This window comes from Pan troglodytes, chromosome 7 (genome assembly GCF_028858775.2).
Source record: "Pan troglodytes isolate AG18354 chromosome 7, NHGRI_mPanTro3-v2.0_pri, whole genome shotgun sequence".
Taxonomy (NCBI): domain Eukaryota; kingdom Metazoa; phylum Chordata; class Mammalia; order Primates; family Hominidae; genus Pan; species Pan troglodytes.
In genome coordinates, this window is record NC_072405.2 from 65,557,073 (window position 1) to 65,573,559 (window position 16,487).

At 36.9% G+C, this 16,487-nt stretch overlaps 1 protein-coding gene across 1 annotated transcript in view; it reads right to left on the bottom strand.

Annotated features, from left to right (window-relative positions):
• BPNT2 (3'(2'), 5'-bisphosphate nucleotidase 2) overlaps window positions 1-16,487 on the bottom strand; it is a 35,628-nt gene that overhangs the window by 11,827 nt on the left and 7,314 nt on the right. The window contains exons 2-3 of the mRNA XM_519770.8: window positions 10,297-10,459; window positions 8,320-8,415 (exon numbers count right to left, since the gene is read on the bottom strand). Coding sequence (XP_519770.2) covers window positions 8,320-8,415; window positions 10,297-10,459 — 259 coding nt within the window. The remainder of the gene's footprint in view (window positions 1-8,319; window positions 8,416-10,296; window positions 10,460-16,487) is intronic.

Genomic DNA, 16,487 nt, shown 5'->3' on the forward strand with positions numbered 1-16,487 from the left:
AAGAACAAATTTAACTTAAAACTAATAACAGTAGTTGTCTGAACCACACTGAACATATAAAATTCATTAAGATCATAAGAATATTTTACAGAGAGAGAAAGCCTGTTCCTTCCTGGAAAAACATGTTACCGCTGGAAGGGTTCTATACTCTAACTCCTCACTCTGAAAATTGGTAAATAAAGTAAAAGAATTAAACATTTATCCTGCTTTTCTAGAAGAAACATTTCAGGATAAACAAATTAATTCCAGTTAATAGAGAAAGTTCTCTGTAGAAGAATTCATGCTAATATATGCAGAAACAACAGAAATAGAAAATCTCATTTTATAACATCTTTAATAGAGCTTAAAACTATTATGCAAAAGGTTTAATAAAACTGAATCTCACATGATGTCAAAATCTCTCCAGATTACTTGCTAGTAGCAAAAAAATAAAAATTTTGTAACTAAGAGATCAGGTCATGAACACTTTAATCATCTGAGCATCATGAATGGCGAGACAAGTATTGTGTAATATGATGCAGTAGGAAGTATGTGAAAAATACCTACAATGTATTCATGACAAAAATGCTTAACCTCAATCCAATCAAGGATTCAGATCTAATCTGCACTTTTTATAAGAGGATATAAAAATAAAGAAGTTAAATGACACCCTTTGGAAACAATCAGACAAGTCCAAAAGACAGACTATTCTAAAGGAGAAATGACTTAAGCTTCCCAACATCAATGTCATGGGGGGCATAAGGGGCCTAGGGGTTGTTCTAGATTAAGAAACCTTAACTTAACAACCTATCAACCAAAATAAATGCTTGTTGGTTGACTGGATCTTGGTTTGAAGCAACCAGCTGTAAAATCCACTTTAGCAGCAATCGGGGAAATGTAAATATTTGATGACATTAGGAAATAACTGTTAATTTTATTATATTAATATACTGTCCTTTTGTAGAAAATCTTACTTTTTAGAGATGCATACTGAAGTATAAGGGTAAAATGTTTATTATGATCCTTATAATTTTCTTTAAGGTACATAGGCCAAAAAATAGGAAAGCAAATATGTAAAACTGTTATCAACTGTTAAATCAGGATGAAGGGGTATATAAGTATTCATTATAATTTTATGTTTGTTTGAAATTATTCATAAAAGTAAAAAAAAAATGAAGAGAAAAAAAATCCTCTTAATCCTTTTCATAAATATTCCAAAAACCAGTTTTACTAAGAAGTGAATTTACAGTGCTTTATCTCTAGAGGTCAGTATTGTGTAAGAGAATAAAAATATTATAGCATATCTCAGTACATACTACCAGAATAATGTAAGAATTGCTGACTTAGTATTTTTAAAAATGTTCTTCATGTTACATAAACTCAATACATTTATTAGTAACACATGAACATAATTATTTCAAGTGTCTAGTACAGTAGGTGCTTAAATAAATATAAATGATGGATGATAATGAGGTATAGTGGTAAGGCAGAAGAGCAGCTACAAAATGTGTTTATTTTACCTGTAAGATAAGCTTAAAAAAAAAAAAAAAAAAAAGCCCAGTAGGAAATAAAAAGTGGTTGGTTGGTACGTTCCTACACCTACTTCAGACATAACAATTTATTATTAATAGCTATAAAATTTCCACCGAGTGAATATACACTTGACCCTTGAACAACACAGGTTTGAACTGTGTGGTTCCCCTTATACCCAGATATTTTTCAATAAATATTTTGGTAAGCTTTTTGGAGATTTGTGATGATTTGAAAAAAATTCACGGACAAATTAAGTAGCCTAGAAATATTAAAAATTTAAGAAAAAGCTAGGTATGTTATGAATGCATAAAATATGTTGGTACTAGCTTATTTTATCATTTACTACCATAAAATATACACAAAGTATAAGAAGTTAAAACTTACCAAAACTTAAGCACACAAGCACTTACAGACCATACATACGTAGCGCCATTCACAGTTAAGAGACATGTAAACAAATGTAAAATCATAAACTGCACAAAATTATAGTACGTATTACTGAAATAATTTTGTACCACCCCCCAACCCCCCGCCCACAATGCTACTGTGTGGGCCCAAGTGTCATGAGCACCCACTTAAAACCCTATGTGACTTTGGGAGGCTGAGGCGGGCGGATCATGAGGTCAGAAGATCGAGACCATCCTGGCTAACATGGTGATACCCCGTCTCTACTAAAAATACAAAAAATTAGCCGGGCGTGGTATCAGGCATCTGCAGTTCCAGCTACTCGGGAGGCTGAGGCAGGAGAATGGCGTGAACCTGGGAGGTGGAGCCTGCAGTGGGCTGAGATCACGCCACTGCACTCCAGCCTGGGCGACAGAGCGAGACTCCGTCTCAAAAAAAAGAAAAAAAAAAAAGAAACCCTATGTGATGTAATCATCTCTGTGTGAGCAGTTTGTCTCTCCGGCAAACTGCTCATCATGGTAAAAAGTGATCTTTTGTGGGTTTTGCATATTTTTCATAGTGTTTAGTACAATTTCATAGTGTTTAATGCAAACTTTGAATAACACCATGAGACTCATTTGAAGAGCCACTAGTGATGCCAGAAGTGCTCCCACCTAGAGAAAAATCATGACATTACAAGAAAAAGTTGAATTGCTTGATATATACCACAGATTGAGGTCTGTAACTGTGGCTGCCTGCTATCTCAAGATAAATGAATACAGCGTAAGAATAATTGTGGGAAAAAAAAACAAGAAAACTCATGAAGCCATTGCTGAAGCTACACACCAACAGGTGCAAAAACCTTAACACTTTTTAATGAAATACCTTTTTATCTCATATTGAAAATGCAGCTATTATGTGGGTACAAAATTGCTACATGCCTAAAGACTGTAGTATGATTCAAGAAAAAATGAAGTCATATGACAACTTTAAAAAAAAGGAAGGTGAAGTATCTAAAGCTGGATTATTTAATGCCAGTAAAGGATGGTTTGATAATTTTAGAAAGAGGTCTGGTTTTTAAAAATGCCAAGATAACAGGAGTAGCAGCTTCTACCAACCAAGAGGCAGCAGACAAGTCCCCAGATGCCATTAAGAAAATCACTGAGTTCTGTCTGCTTGAACAGGTTTTCAATGCAGACAAGTGTCCTATTCTGGAAAAAAAAAAAAAAAATTTAAAAAAAGGGCCACAAAATACATTTATTAGTAAGGAAGAGAAATGAGCACTAGGATTTAAGACAGGAAGGGATGGGCTAACTCTACCGTTTTGTATAATGCAGTCAGGTTTATGACCAGGACAGCCCTTATCTACAAAACCGCTAACCCCCGAGTCTTGAAAGGAAAAGATAAAACACCAGCTGCTTGCTAGTCTTCTGACTACAACAAGAAGGCCTGGACAACAAGAATCCTTTTTCTGAATTGAGTCCACTGATGCTTTGACCCTGAAGTCTGAAAGTACTTTGCCAGTAAGGGACTGCCTTTTAAAGTTCTTTGAGTACTGGACAATGCCCCTGGCTACCGAGAACCCCACGAGTTCAACACTAAAAGCATCAAGTGATTTACTTGCCCCCAAACACTATGTCTCTAATCCAGCCTCTAGAGCAGGAGGTCATAAGGACCTTTAAGGCTCATTATACAAAGTACTCTATGGAAAGGACTGTCAATACTAATAGTAGAGAACCCTGACAGAGAAAATCATTCAAAGTCTGGAAGGATTACACCACTAAAGATGCCACTGTTATAGAAAACCCATGAATTCATCAAGCCCAAAATAATAAGTTCCTGCTGGAAAAAACTGTCCAGATGTTGTGCATGTCTCCACAAGATTTACAACAGAGGCAATCAAGAAAATCATGAGAGTGCAGATATTATTTTTAAAAGGTGGGGGGTAGAGGGTTTCAAGATAGGGATCTTGGAGACATTCAAGAGTGAACAGACACCACACCAGAGGAATTAACAGAAGACGACTTGATGGAGATGAGTGCTTCAAACCAGGGCTAGACGATGAGAAAGAAGATGTAGAAGCAGCAGTGCCAGAAAATAAATTGATTTTAGACAATCTGGAAGAAAGGTTCTCATTATTCAAGACTGCTTTTGACTTCTTTTATGACATGGACCATTTTACGATACAGTCACTGAAACTAAAGCAAATAAGGAAGGATTGGTACCATATAGTAAAATTTTTAGAGAAATGAAAAGTAAAAAAGTCAGACAGACATTACAACATATTTTCACAAAATTACATCAAGTATATCCTGCCTCTCCTTCCACCTCCTCCACCCGAGACAACAAAACTAATAATCCTTTCTCTTTCTCCTCCTCCTCTGCCTATTCAATGTGAAGACAAAGAGGATGAAGACCTTTAGGATAAGCAATTTCCCTCTTATTCAATCATATATTTGCTCTTATGATTTTCTCAGTAACATTTTCTTTCCTCTAGCTTACTTTATTGTAAGAAACAGTATATCATAAATATGCAAAATATGTGTTAATCAGCTATTTATGTTGTTAAGATTTTTGGTCAAAATGAGGCTATTCGCAGTTAAGTTTTTAAAGAGTCAAAAGTTACACACAGATTTTCAACAATCAGTGCCCCAACCCCTGCACTGTTCATGGGTCTACTGTACTACACTTACTTATACATTTGTATATTACTTCAGTAAAATACTATTCAAGTATCTCTTGATTCTAAGAATTTCAAACTCAAGGAATTAATTCTAATTAAGTCTGATAAAAATTTTTATAAGCTTTGCTCTTATTGCCAACAACAATAATATCTAGTTCCCACTATAGTGAAGTGTAGCTAAACTCTGGTAAACATACCGATACTTAACAACTGGTATTCCTCCAACATCAACATACCGTCTGGATCTGAAAATAACATTCCAGCAAGAGGGCACAAGCAAACATTCAGTGTGGGAATGGAAGGTCAACCCAACATAATTCTAAACGTATTGATTATTTTAGAGAGTTTGCGGACTAGCAAGCACCTTTGTGTTCCAGTACATTGGGCAAGTTAGCCACATTACAGAAGAATGGGGTATTATATTACTAACTTAAAAAGACATTTTTAGAAACCACTTTTTGCTAAGTTAGGGACATTTGGCTTCTTTAAGGTGGGTAAGCCTACAGACGAGAGAGGAATATATATTCTTATTAAATAAAGGTTTCTAAAAAGGGGCATTTTATTATCCCTATTCTTCCCTCTAATACGTACAGATGTGGAAATCAATGCCCAGAGAATGTCAATCTATTTGCCTATCTAATACCAATTTCCTCATTTCCTTTATTGAGCTTCCAATTCTCTTTGGAATAGCAGGCTCTGTTTGCAGCTAAGGGTGCCATGTGACATTCGGCCAATAAAATGAAGCAGGGGTTTAATGGATAGGACTTCAAGATATTTTTTTCCTCATACAAAGAATATCTAGGGTAGACCTTTTGTCTCTCTTCTTTCTCCTTTCTTCCTGCCTAGAACGGAGAACCGTGGTAAATGAGAGGAGCACCTTTGTGAACATGCAAACAAAAAGCTACCTTCTAAGAAAAAAAACCAAAAAGAGAGGAGTCAGATCCTTATACGTATTATGGAGCCACTAAAGCACACCTACGCTTTGGCCTTGTTAGTTGAGAAAAAGAAACCCTTCTTGAACCACTGTAATCAGATTTACACTGTGTGTAGCTAAATGCCATCCTAACTGATATAGTGAGATAATAAGGGACAGTGTCAAAAGAAAAAGAGGGATTCAAAGACTTAGGCTCTGTCTTTAACTTTTATATGCCTGTTTTTTTAATTAAAAAAAGTCATAATTTCCATTTTATATTCCTTCCAGAGTTACTGAAGACTGAAAAAACTTATGTCAATGCACTTTATAAACTGTGAAAATACAAAATAATTGTAAGATACTATTAAGGAGTGGTTAGTTCTTAGAGTAACATTTTGAACTTATGGTTTCATGATAGGAGCTCCTAAGTCCATTTTTTCATCTATAAAAAAAGATAATGTCTTTCCTTGTCACATAGTTACTGAAAGGTTCAAATGAGATAACATTAAGTATACTGCAAATTGTTAAACACGATATAAATGTTAGAAATTATGGAGTTATTATTTTGAAAGTGGTGTGACACTGATTTGAATAAAATTTCTATGGTTGATTCTACCACTAATTTACATGAATGACCTTGAGGAAGGTATTAAATTTTTGAGTCTCATTTCCTCATTTGTAAGTGAGAGTACTGATTTTAGTAACTGTGTCCCTCTCTCTGTGTAGCAGTACTATGCTGTACTCCAACATCCACTTTCCCTGTTTTCCTTCAATGACAGAATCCCCACATTTTAGTTTGGATGGGCATTGAAAATAAGGACTACATTTTTTTGCCTCCTTTGCGACTAGGTTCTAGATAGCAATGGGATGTGAGGTGAAGAGATGCATGTTTGACTTCACAAGTCAAACCCTTAGTGGGAAATGTCCTCCACGTCTCCCCTTTTACCCTTTCCACTGGTGAAATACAGCTGAAGTGGTGAGCCATCCTCAGTTACACAGAGGAAGACAACAGCAAAGCAACAATAGAGATAGAACTGCATGCCTGGCACCAGGGAACTACCTTGGCAGTCATGGGCTGCTTATATACTGTCTGTTAGAGAAGAGAAAAATAAACTACTTTGTATTCAACCTCATATATTTTGGTGTACATTACAGCAGTCTAAATTAACGGCCTAGTGTGTATCCTAACTAATTCAGTAAGGATTAAGGAAAATATGTGAAGGTAATCCATAAGCCATAAAGCAATTATATAATTAATCTTACAGTATATTGTCATAGCAATGGCATAAATCTTTTGTAGCTTATCAAACCATCAACTTTAAAAATTATTTGAATTATGAAAAGAAGAAAAAAGGTCAGATAGCACAAAGTGGACTTGATTTTGAAACACAGAGCCAACACTCAAATAGATGTTTAGCCAATCTCAGAGCAGCCAGAATTTGGGATTCACAGTTATTCAGCAAAACAAATACATAATTTTAGAGTAATCAAAAATTAACTTTGTCTTTCCATTTCTCCCCACTTCACAGACAGCCTTTTTATGCAATTATCAGTCACGCCCTTAAGACACAATGGGGATGACTGCAGTAAACGATGGTAGTATGGGATGCCCATTGTATCAGTGTCCTAAAGCTGCCATAAAAAACTACAGGTTGAGAATCCCTAATCCAAAATTCCAAAATCTGAAATGCTCCAAAATCCAGGAAAGCACTGACATGATGTCAGAAGTGGAAAATTCCATACTGGACCTCATGATAGCTCACAGATAGAACTTTGCTTCAACCCTAAAATTATTTAAAATGTTGTATAACATTACCTTCAAGCTATGTAAACAAGCTATATATGAAATATAAATAAAGTTCATGTTTATACTTGGGTCCTATCTCCAATATATCTCATTATATATATGCAAATACATTAAATCTGCAATGTGAAACACTTCTGGTCCCCAAACGTTTCAGATAATGGATACTCAATCTGTACCACAAACTTGGTGGCTTATAAAAATATATATATTTTCTTATAGTTCTAAAGGCCAGAAGTCTAAAATCAAGGGGTCAGCAGGGTTAGTTTCTTCTGGAGGCTCTGAGGGAAAATAACTTCCATGGCTCTCTCCTAGCTTCTGGTGACTGCAGTCCTTAGCCTATTAAAGACATCACTCCAATCTCTGCCTCCACCTTCACATCATCTTATCCCACATGTGTCTATGTCCTTTCTGTTTCTTATAAAAACACTCTAATTGGCTTAAGAACCTTCTCTAATCCAGTATAATCTCATCTCAATGCTTACCTTAACTTTCTGGGTTGTTATGGTTAAACTGTGTCCCCCAAAAAGATATGTTGACATCCTCACTCCCAGCACCTCGAAATCTGACTTTATTTGGAAATAGGGTCATGGCAGATGTACTAGGTTGAGATGAGGTCACACTAGAGTAGGGTGGGCGCTGAATCCAATATGACTGGTGTGCTTGTAAGAGGAGAAGAGACACAGACACACAGAGAGAATGCCATATGATGATGGAGGCAGACACTGGAATAAGCACTTATAAGCCAATGAACACCACAGAATGCTGGCAAATTGCCAGAAGCTAAGAGAAACAAAAAAGATACTCCCTTACAGTTTCAGCACCATGATTTTAGATTTCTAGGCTCCAGAACTGTCAGACACTACATTTTTGTTGTTTAAGACACATAATTTGTGTTTTTTTCTTACAGCAGCCCTAGGAAACTAATATAGGAGTGGATACAAATTTAGGTACATGACAGTAAATACTATAGACAAACAGTTCAATAACAATAATTCTTGAAAGTTCTAGCAAATTTCATACCTGTATATTCGGAAAATGGCTTATGTATAACTCCTAGCATGGGTTTACCATTTACAGCCACACACACCATAGTAGTGACGTACTTTCGAAGATCCTCTATGAGAAAAAAAACAAAACACACACAAATGTCAAAGTAATGTGCATAAATTCAAGATACAATATTACACTTTAGTTCATTAAAAAATTTATATACATGAAATGTCTTTCCAAAACAACAATCCCTTCAAGCAAACAGAGTCCGAGGGCAAGAGCCCCTTTAAAGGAGTGGCTAACAGTTCTGGTTCACGATGAGATACCATCTCACACTAGTCAGAATGGCTATTATTAAAAAGTCAAAAAATAACAGATGCAAGTGAGGTTGTGGAAAAAAAGGAATGCTTATACACTGTTGGTGGGAGTGTAAATTAGTTAAGCCACTGTGGTAGACAGTGTGGCAATTCCTCAAAGGCCTGAAGAAAGAAATACTATTCGACCCAGCATTCCCATTACTGGTCCAAAAGAATATAAATCATTCTATTATAAAGACACATGCATGTGTATGTTCACTGCAGCACTATTCACAATAGCAAAGACATGGAATCATCTTAAATGCCCATCAATGATAGACCAGGTTAAAAAAAAAATGTGGTACATATACACCGTGCAATACTATGCAGCCATAAAAAAGAACATGATCAGGTCCTTTGCAGGGGCATGGATGGAGGTGGAGGCCATTATCCTTAGCAAACTAACACAGGAACAGAAAACCAAATACCACGTGTTCTCTAAGTGGGGAGCTAAATGATGAGAACACATGGACACATAGAGGGGAACAACACACACTGGGGCCTTTCAGAGGATAGAGAGTGGGAGGAGGAAGAGAATCAGGAAAAATAACTAATGGATACTAGGCTTAATACGTGGGTGTTGAAATAAATCTGTACAACAAACCCTCATGACACAAGTTTACCCTATGTAACAAACCTGCACTTGTACTCCTGAACTTAAAAGTTTTAAAACAAATTGCATTTAGAGTCAAGACCCTTTTATATTATAAAAATCACACAAACAAAAGAGTTCTGGTTCTACAGGCATTACCTGGGTTATTCTCCTAGCCCACCATTTTGTTAACTGAATGTCCTTGAGTAAATTACTTAAATTCAGCTTCCTTGTCTGTATAATATAAACAATAACTAAGCACTCATCTTTAGGTATAAATTAACTTTTAATAAAAAAAATCAAATTAGATGCTTAGGAAAGTCCCTGCACGAGGGATGTGCTCACTAAATGTTATTACTATATGAACAGGCCAATCTCAGTTTAGGAGAACTTTTTATGAACAAATTTCTCGATATTCCATATTTCTATTATCTACTCCTGAAAAGCTCTGTGCTGTAATTTTAGTTACTATTAGATATATACATCTAGTGTCTTCTCCCTGTTCTCCAAAGTTATGTATTGATTGTTATGGTTCAAGTTCAGTGCAAAAGCACTGAAATACAAAGGTAAAAAGGTAGAAGCCTCCACATTTACAGAACTTACCATCAGGATAAATAGATAAACTGTAACATATAAACCAAATGAAGAGTGAAAAGGCAGAAATTAGCTACCTGTGGGTAAGAAACAAGGCCTGAGAGGGGATCTACAAAAATAAAAATCTGACTAGGACTAGGTAAAAAAGGGGACTGGAGGGACAGTAGTTCTGTTTTGTTACTTACTTGCCTTCTGGGTACCTAGAAATTTACTATTTTGAATTCCAAAGTCAGATGTACATGCATTAAAACTTAAATTCCTAACATCCCGAGTAAACATTAAATTCTGGCTAAAGAAGTTTCTTCAATTATAGGTGTCCAATATAAAACATTTTGCTACTACTGTTAAAAATGCTTCTTTACTGAACAATCAGTGAGCCACTATCACCTATAGGAAGTATGCCTTGGTTCTGGTTCTCTACTACTAAACGTCAATCAAATGTTTTGAGTTCAGTTTAAAAATTACCTGTATATTCCTGTGTAGCATCAAGTGGGTCAATCCAGACAGTAACACTTTCTGCTGGTACCTCTTTAGGAGTAGTTACTTCCTTTAGGATATCCTCAGGAATCTTATGATCCCACAAGATAACCTCCTGATCAGCTGCATCCACGTGTTCCTCAGTATTAATCTGCATTAAAAACAGGTGACAGTTAAAAAAAGTAAGAAGAACAATCACTATTTGATAAACTACAAAAGTATTTCAGACAAAAATCACCCAAATTATAAATAAGTAAATCCCTATTTTTATTTCTTTTGATGCTCCATATTGCAAAATGAAAATGAAAAAAAAAAATCCATGACATCAGGTCTTTAAATGCTTCCCAATCTAATATTCAAGCCTGGTTTGTTGACTAATCAAGACAGATAATTCGGATATAGAGAAATATAGAGAAACTGAGCATTGAAGAAACAAGCTACTTAAACCTTAACAATGCTTTATGAAAGATAATAGCTCTAAAGTGTGAAAATAGACAATATTCTGGAACACAACACAAGCAACTAGAGTTAGAAGAAAGACATATCACAGAATAGGGAGGTACAGTCAAATTTTCTACCTTTTTTTTTTTAACTAAGGAACAAAATTAAAACATAAAATAAATTTAACTTACCATACAGATATGTAAGGATGTGGGGTAAGGAGAGAAATATAAGTAGAGGAAGGGTTGTTACGAGAATAGAGGAATGTATTCTCTCCTTACCCCACACCCTTACATACATACATATACACACACACACACACACACACAAACCCCCCTTACACATATATATTCTCTCTGTATAATATATATTATATATTATTTCTACATATAACATATATATACATGTGTTTGTATAATACTTTATGTAAGTATTCTATTCATTTACAAACACATTACAGATTCCTTTAAATTGAGATTGCTCAACTTTGGCACGACTGACAATTTGGACTGTATAATTCTTTGTTGTGGGGCTGTCCTGTGCATTGTAGGATGTTTAACAGCATCCCTGGCTGAATGCCACTAGAACGCACCAGATGCCAGCAGCAACACCCTCAGGTGTGACAAACAAAAATGTCTCCGGACATTGTCAAGTGCACCCCTGTCCCATCCTATGTAAAAAACACTGTTTTCAACAGTGTGCTTCTTAATGCATCCTAAAATTAGTCTAATTTGTAAAACAGTGTTTTAAAAATAATGTTTTGGCCAAGTGTGGTGGCTCACGCCTGTAATCCCAGCACTTTGGGAGGCTGAGGCGGCTGGATCACGAGGTCAAGAGATCAAGGCCATCCTGGCCGACATGGTAAAACCCCGTCTCTACTAAAAATACAAAAATTAGCCGGGCATGGTGGTGCGTGCCTGTAGTTCCAACCACTCGGGAGGCTGAGGCAGGAGAATCACTTGAACCCTGGAGGTGGAGGTTGCAGTGAGCCAAGATCACGCCACTGCACTCCAGCCTGGTGACAGAGCAAGACTCCATCTCAAAAAAAACAAAAAATAAATAATAATAAAAAAAGTTTTAGAACTGCATTTACTTTTGTAAACTGGCATATACCAATTGACTAAATCTAAGAATTGAGTGTTCTTTAAGAATTAAGTTAATAACAGATCATCAATCTTATTTGAATACTGCCTCACCACGAGACTTCTATCACATCATCATACACACACACAAGAAAAAATGTCCCCCAAATTTTGATTTTAGTTAGGGACTTACACTCTCAGCAAGACAGGCTGTTGGGTCCTGTGCTTTCTGACAAGCTCCCTTTCCAGAGTAGGTCACGTTTATGCTACATGTGATGCCATGCCTAGACCCCACGCTACAGTGCCAAAGTGATTACAGCACTGACAATACATGAGTATTGTCAATACAACATCTCTCACCTATAGTCTTCAGAAAGTTGCAGAGACACAGACATGATTTTAAAAAATATAACTATCACCAATCTCCAGAAGGTACCCTGAAACACCCCAAATTATCACAGGAGAGGTTAAAAATACTAATATTCTAGAAACATCAAACCGCTTAAATCATTAAATATCTCTTTTTTTTTTTTTGAGACGGAGTCTCGCTCTGTCACCAGGTTGGAGTGCAGTGGTGTTATCTCGGCTCACTGCAACCTCCACTTTCCGGGTTCAAGTGATTCTCCTGCCTCAGCCTCCGAGTAGCTGGCACTACAGGCACCCACCACCACACCCAGCTAATTTTTGTATTTTTAGTAGAGACGAGTTTCACCGTGTTGGCGGCCAGGATGGTCTCGATCTCCTGACTTCATGATCTGCCCGCCTCGGCCTCCCAAAGTACTGGGATTACAGGCATGAGCCACCGCGCCTGGTAAATCTTTAAATATTTCTCAGTACAGAGCAAAGTAAACATTCAATTTATTCACTTATGTCTTTATTAATTCAGCAAATGCTTATTGATTGCCTACTATATGACAGACACAGTTACAGGTCCTAAAGATACCACAGTGATCAATGTGAGACAAAAATTTCTGCCCTGTGGAACTTAGATTCTAGTATAGATAAACAACAAGACACATGAAAAAACATGTAGTATGCTGGATAGTGATAATGAGGAAAAAATAAAGACCAAAAGGACAGAAAGAGTGTTGTTGGAGAGTAGAGAAAGGACTGTTAGAGAGTAGAGGAAGGGTTATTCTTTAAGAAAAAGGGGTAGATAGTATTAAGAAAGGGTGGCTAGGCAATTATTCATAATGGCTAAAATCAGAAAACTACTAATTCCATCAATTAGTAGTTTATCCATTATCCTGATGAATGGATAAATATATTTGGTATATCCATACAATGGAAAGTTACTCAGCCATATATACGAATAAAGTATTGATCATGCTAAATCATGGATGAACCCCCTTGCTTTGTGAAAGCATCAACATACAAGAGATCATATACTGTTTGATTCCATTAATGTAAAATGTCCGGAAAGGCAAATCTATAGAGAAAGACCGATTAGTGGTTGCCTGGGATAAGGGATAAAAACAAGAATAAACAGTTAATGGGGTCAGGGGTATTATTAGGGTGGTGAAAATGTTCTAAAACTGATTAATGATGATAGTTGTACAATTTGGCAGTTCTAAAAATTACTGAATTGTATACTTGAAATAGACAAATTGTAAGATATAAAAACTATGCTGCAATGAAGTTGTTTTGAAAAAAAGTAATGTAGCTAGAGAAGCCCCTCACTGAAAAGGTGGTATTTGACTGAAGAGATCTAAAGAAAATAAGCCTGGCAGGCATCTAGAAGTGCATTCTAGCCCAATAAATAACAAATGAAAAGATCCTAAGGTGGGAATGTGCCTGGTGTGTTCAGAGGGCAGCAAGGAGGCCAGCAAGGCTACAGCAGAGTGAGTCAAGGAGAAAGGCTAAGGAGCTGAGGTCAGAGAGTAATGGAAGCCAGATGGTGAAGGACCTCGCAGGCTGCAACACAGAGCCAGTTGCCCTCCATCATAACAGCTATTAACAATGTGCAGAGGGTCCTAGTCATTGCAGTAAGCTAAAGGGAGGGGGAGAGGAGCAAGTGGGGAGGTACAAAGTTTAGAAAGAAAAACCAATCCATAATATGAAGTTGATTATTGAGCACTGAGAAAATCTAAAAGAGCTTGCAGATAAATGCAACTCCAATCAAAATCCCCAGTGTTTTTTGTTGTTGTTGGTTTTTTTTAACCTTCTCCTTGGAAACTGGACAAGGCATTTCTGAAAATTACATGGTAGAACAAAAAGTCAAGAAGCAACACAACATTTTGGGAAGAGGGGAAAAAAAATACCATCATGGTGTGGTGACTTACCTTACCAGATATCAAGACCAGAATAATTAAGACAGTGTGGCTCTGGTGAGGCATTTTGGCTTCAGAAACCACTCTTAACAACAATGCCAGACTACCTCAGATGAATGAAGATAACAGTAACACCATGCAAAAAGGAATAAACTTCAAAAAAAAAAGAAACATGACTCCTAGAAAAGACGAAGTAGCTTATGGGCCTTAACCACTGTAGCTTACAAAACGGCAGTGCCAAGTCTGGCAACTACTGAGCTTCACTGATTTTTTGCACAATTCAAGTCAGCTTCTCCATGTACTTGCAGCTGAGTATGAGTGAACACATTATAGAACAGTATTTGAAAAGATCTTCACTGAGAATCGGGTTAGGGAGAAACAGCAGGAGAACAAGAACATTAGCACAAATACCTAATCTGCTTTTGCGTAACTGCTATTTATAACCGGCCGCAACCACTACATACCTACAAATCTGAAAAATCTACTACCCACCAATGTAAACAACCTTATCAATAGTTGCTATGGTCAACACCAGAAAGTCTTCCTCAATCCTTTCTCGCATGCCACATCGAATCAGTCAGTAAGACCTGGAAATTCTACCTCCCAATTCTAAATATGTCATCATGTCTAGCAAGAAAATTTTAGTTTAGGCCACCATCTCTCACCTGGATTTCTACAATAGTCCTCAATTGTTCTCACCTCCTACAATATATTCATTTACCCATTCATTCAACATCTAATGGCTATATACGCTAAACTGTTTTGGACATTGGGATACGGTAATGAACAAAACAGACAAAATTACTGCTTTTACAGAGCTTCCCTTCTCAACCCAGCAACCTGCCATCTTCCTAAATCAGACCATGGCACTCTAGCTTAAAACCTTCCAATGGTTTCTCATTATGCAGAGATAAAATCCAGACTCCTTATCATAATCTACAACATTAAGTTCCAGATGATCTGGGTAATGACAGCAGTAAGTGCTATCCCGTAATCTCTCTCTTGTTTGCACCCTTATTCACTGTACCCCAGACTTACTAGTCTTCTCATGGTCACTCACCCTTTGTACTTACTGTACTTTGTACTTACTGTATTCTTCTGCTTGTACACGCTTTCCCAGATCTCTGCATGACATCCTGGTTCTTATTAAGGTCTCGGCTCAAATGAGACTGCCTCAAAATGGCCTTTCCTGACTACCATTGATAAAGAAGGACCACCAGACACTCTCCCGGCATGACCCTATTTTTTCTTCTTCAAAGCCCTTATCAGAAACCATGTTACTTGTTTACATTTACTATCTTGATCAGCTAGAACGTAAATTCTGTGGGTGCAAGGACACAAATTTTCTTCATTACTGTAGCTCCATCCCCATTGTCTAAACCAAAGTAGGTACTCAATAAATACATCTTAACTGACAATATTATTCTCAGCCACTGTAGTTTTTCATTTCTTCCCCATAATCCTCTTCCACTCAACCTACTCTTCCTTCCTCATCCTTACTGCCTGTCAAAGACCTCAACAGGGAATTGAAGCATAAGAAATCAACCCAAGCTCCAAAAACCCATACCTACTAACAGCCCTGGCCAATCCCTGCCCCCTCCCAACACTCAGCCAATCACTCCCAAAGAAGCCCATTATGGTGGGAATGAACAATGCAGCTTTTAGAGAACCTATAATTTTAGAAGGGTAAGCATAAAAAGGTTCTAGAAATCAGAAAACACTAAACTGATCTTGGTCTATGCTGATAATAATAGCTCATCTTGCAGTCTCCACCTACACCTGGCAATTATCAAAACATTCTCAGATCCTTTCGTTAGGCTCTATGTATAGCAAGTAGGGATTTCTTTAGGTTAACTTGCCTCCTGTGTAGGCATTTCTAGTACTCACAATGTCTACTTTTCTTTTCCTTCCTGAACATCTGGGAGACTATACTTCCCATATGCCTTGTAGTTAGAGGCAAATGAGAGTGATTCTGGCCAGTAGAATATGGACAAAAATGTAGATGTACAAAATATGGACAAAAATGTGAATGCGCATCACTTTCTGGCTTAGGCAATAAAAAGAAAGCTCCTGCCCAATTCTCCAATCTCTTCTCTTTCCCTGCTATGTTGACATGGCAGAATCACATATCAACATCAACTAGGTCACAGTCACTACATGGAGGACAACTGCTTTGGAGAGTGTCAGGCTTCTGAGAATTGGAGGATGTCGTTACTACAGCATTTCCTACTCAGTCTTTCCTGACTAATGCATTTTCCCTTTTATAAAAGTAAATACTCCTAAGTAGTTTAAGAGCCAGAAGAAATTCACACGTGTGAATCAATTTAATTTGAGTCTCTTCCTTTAAACCTCAACCTTGCATCAGGAACTCTGAGAAAAAACAAAC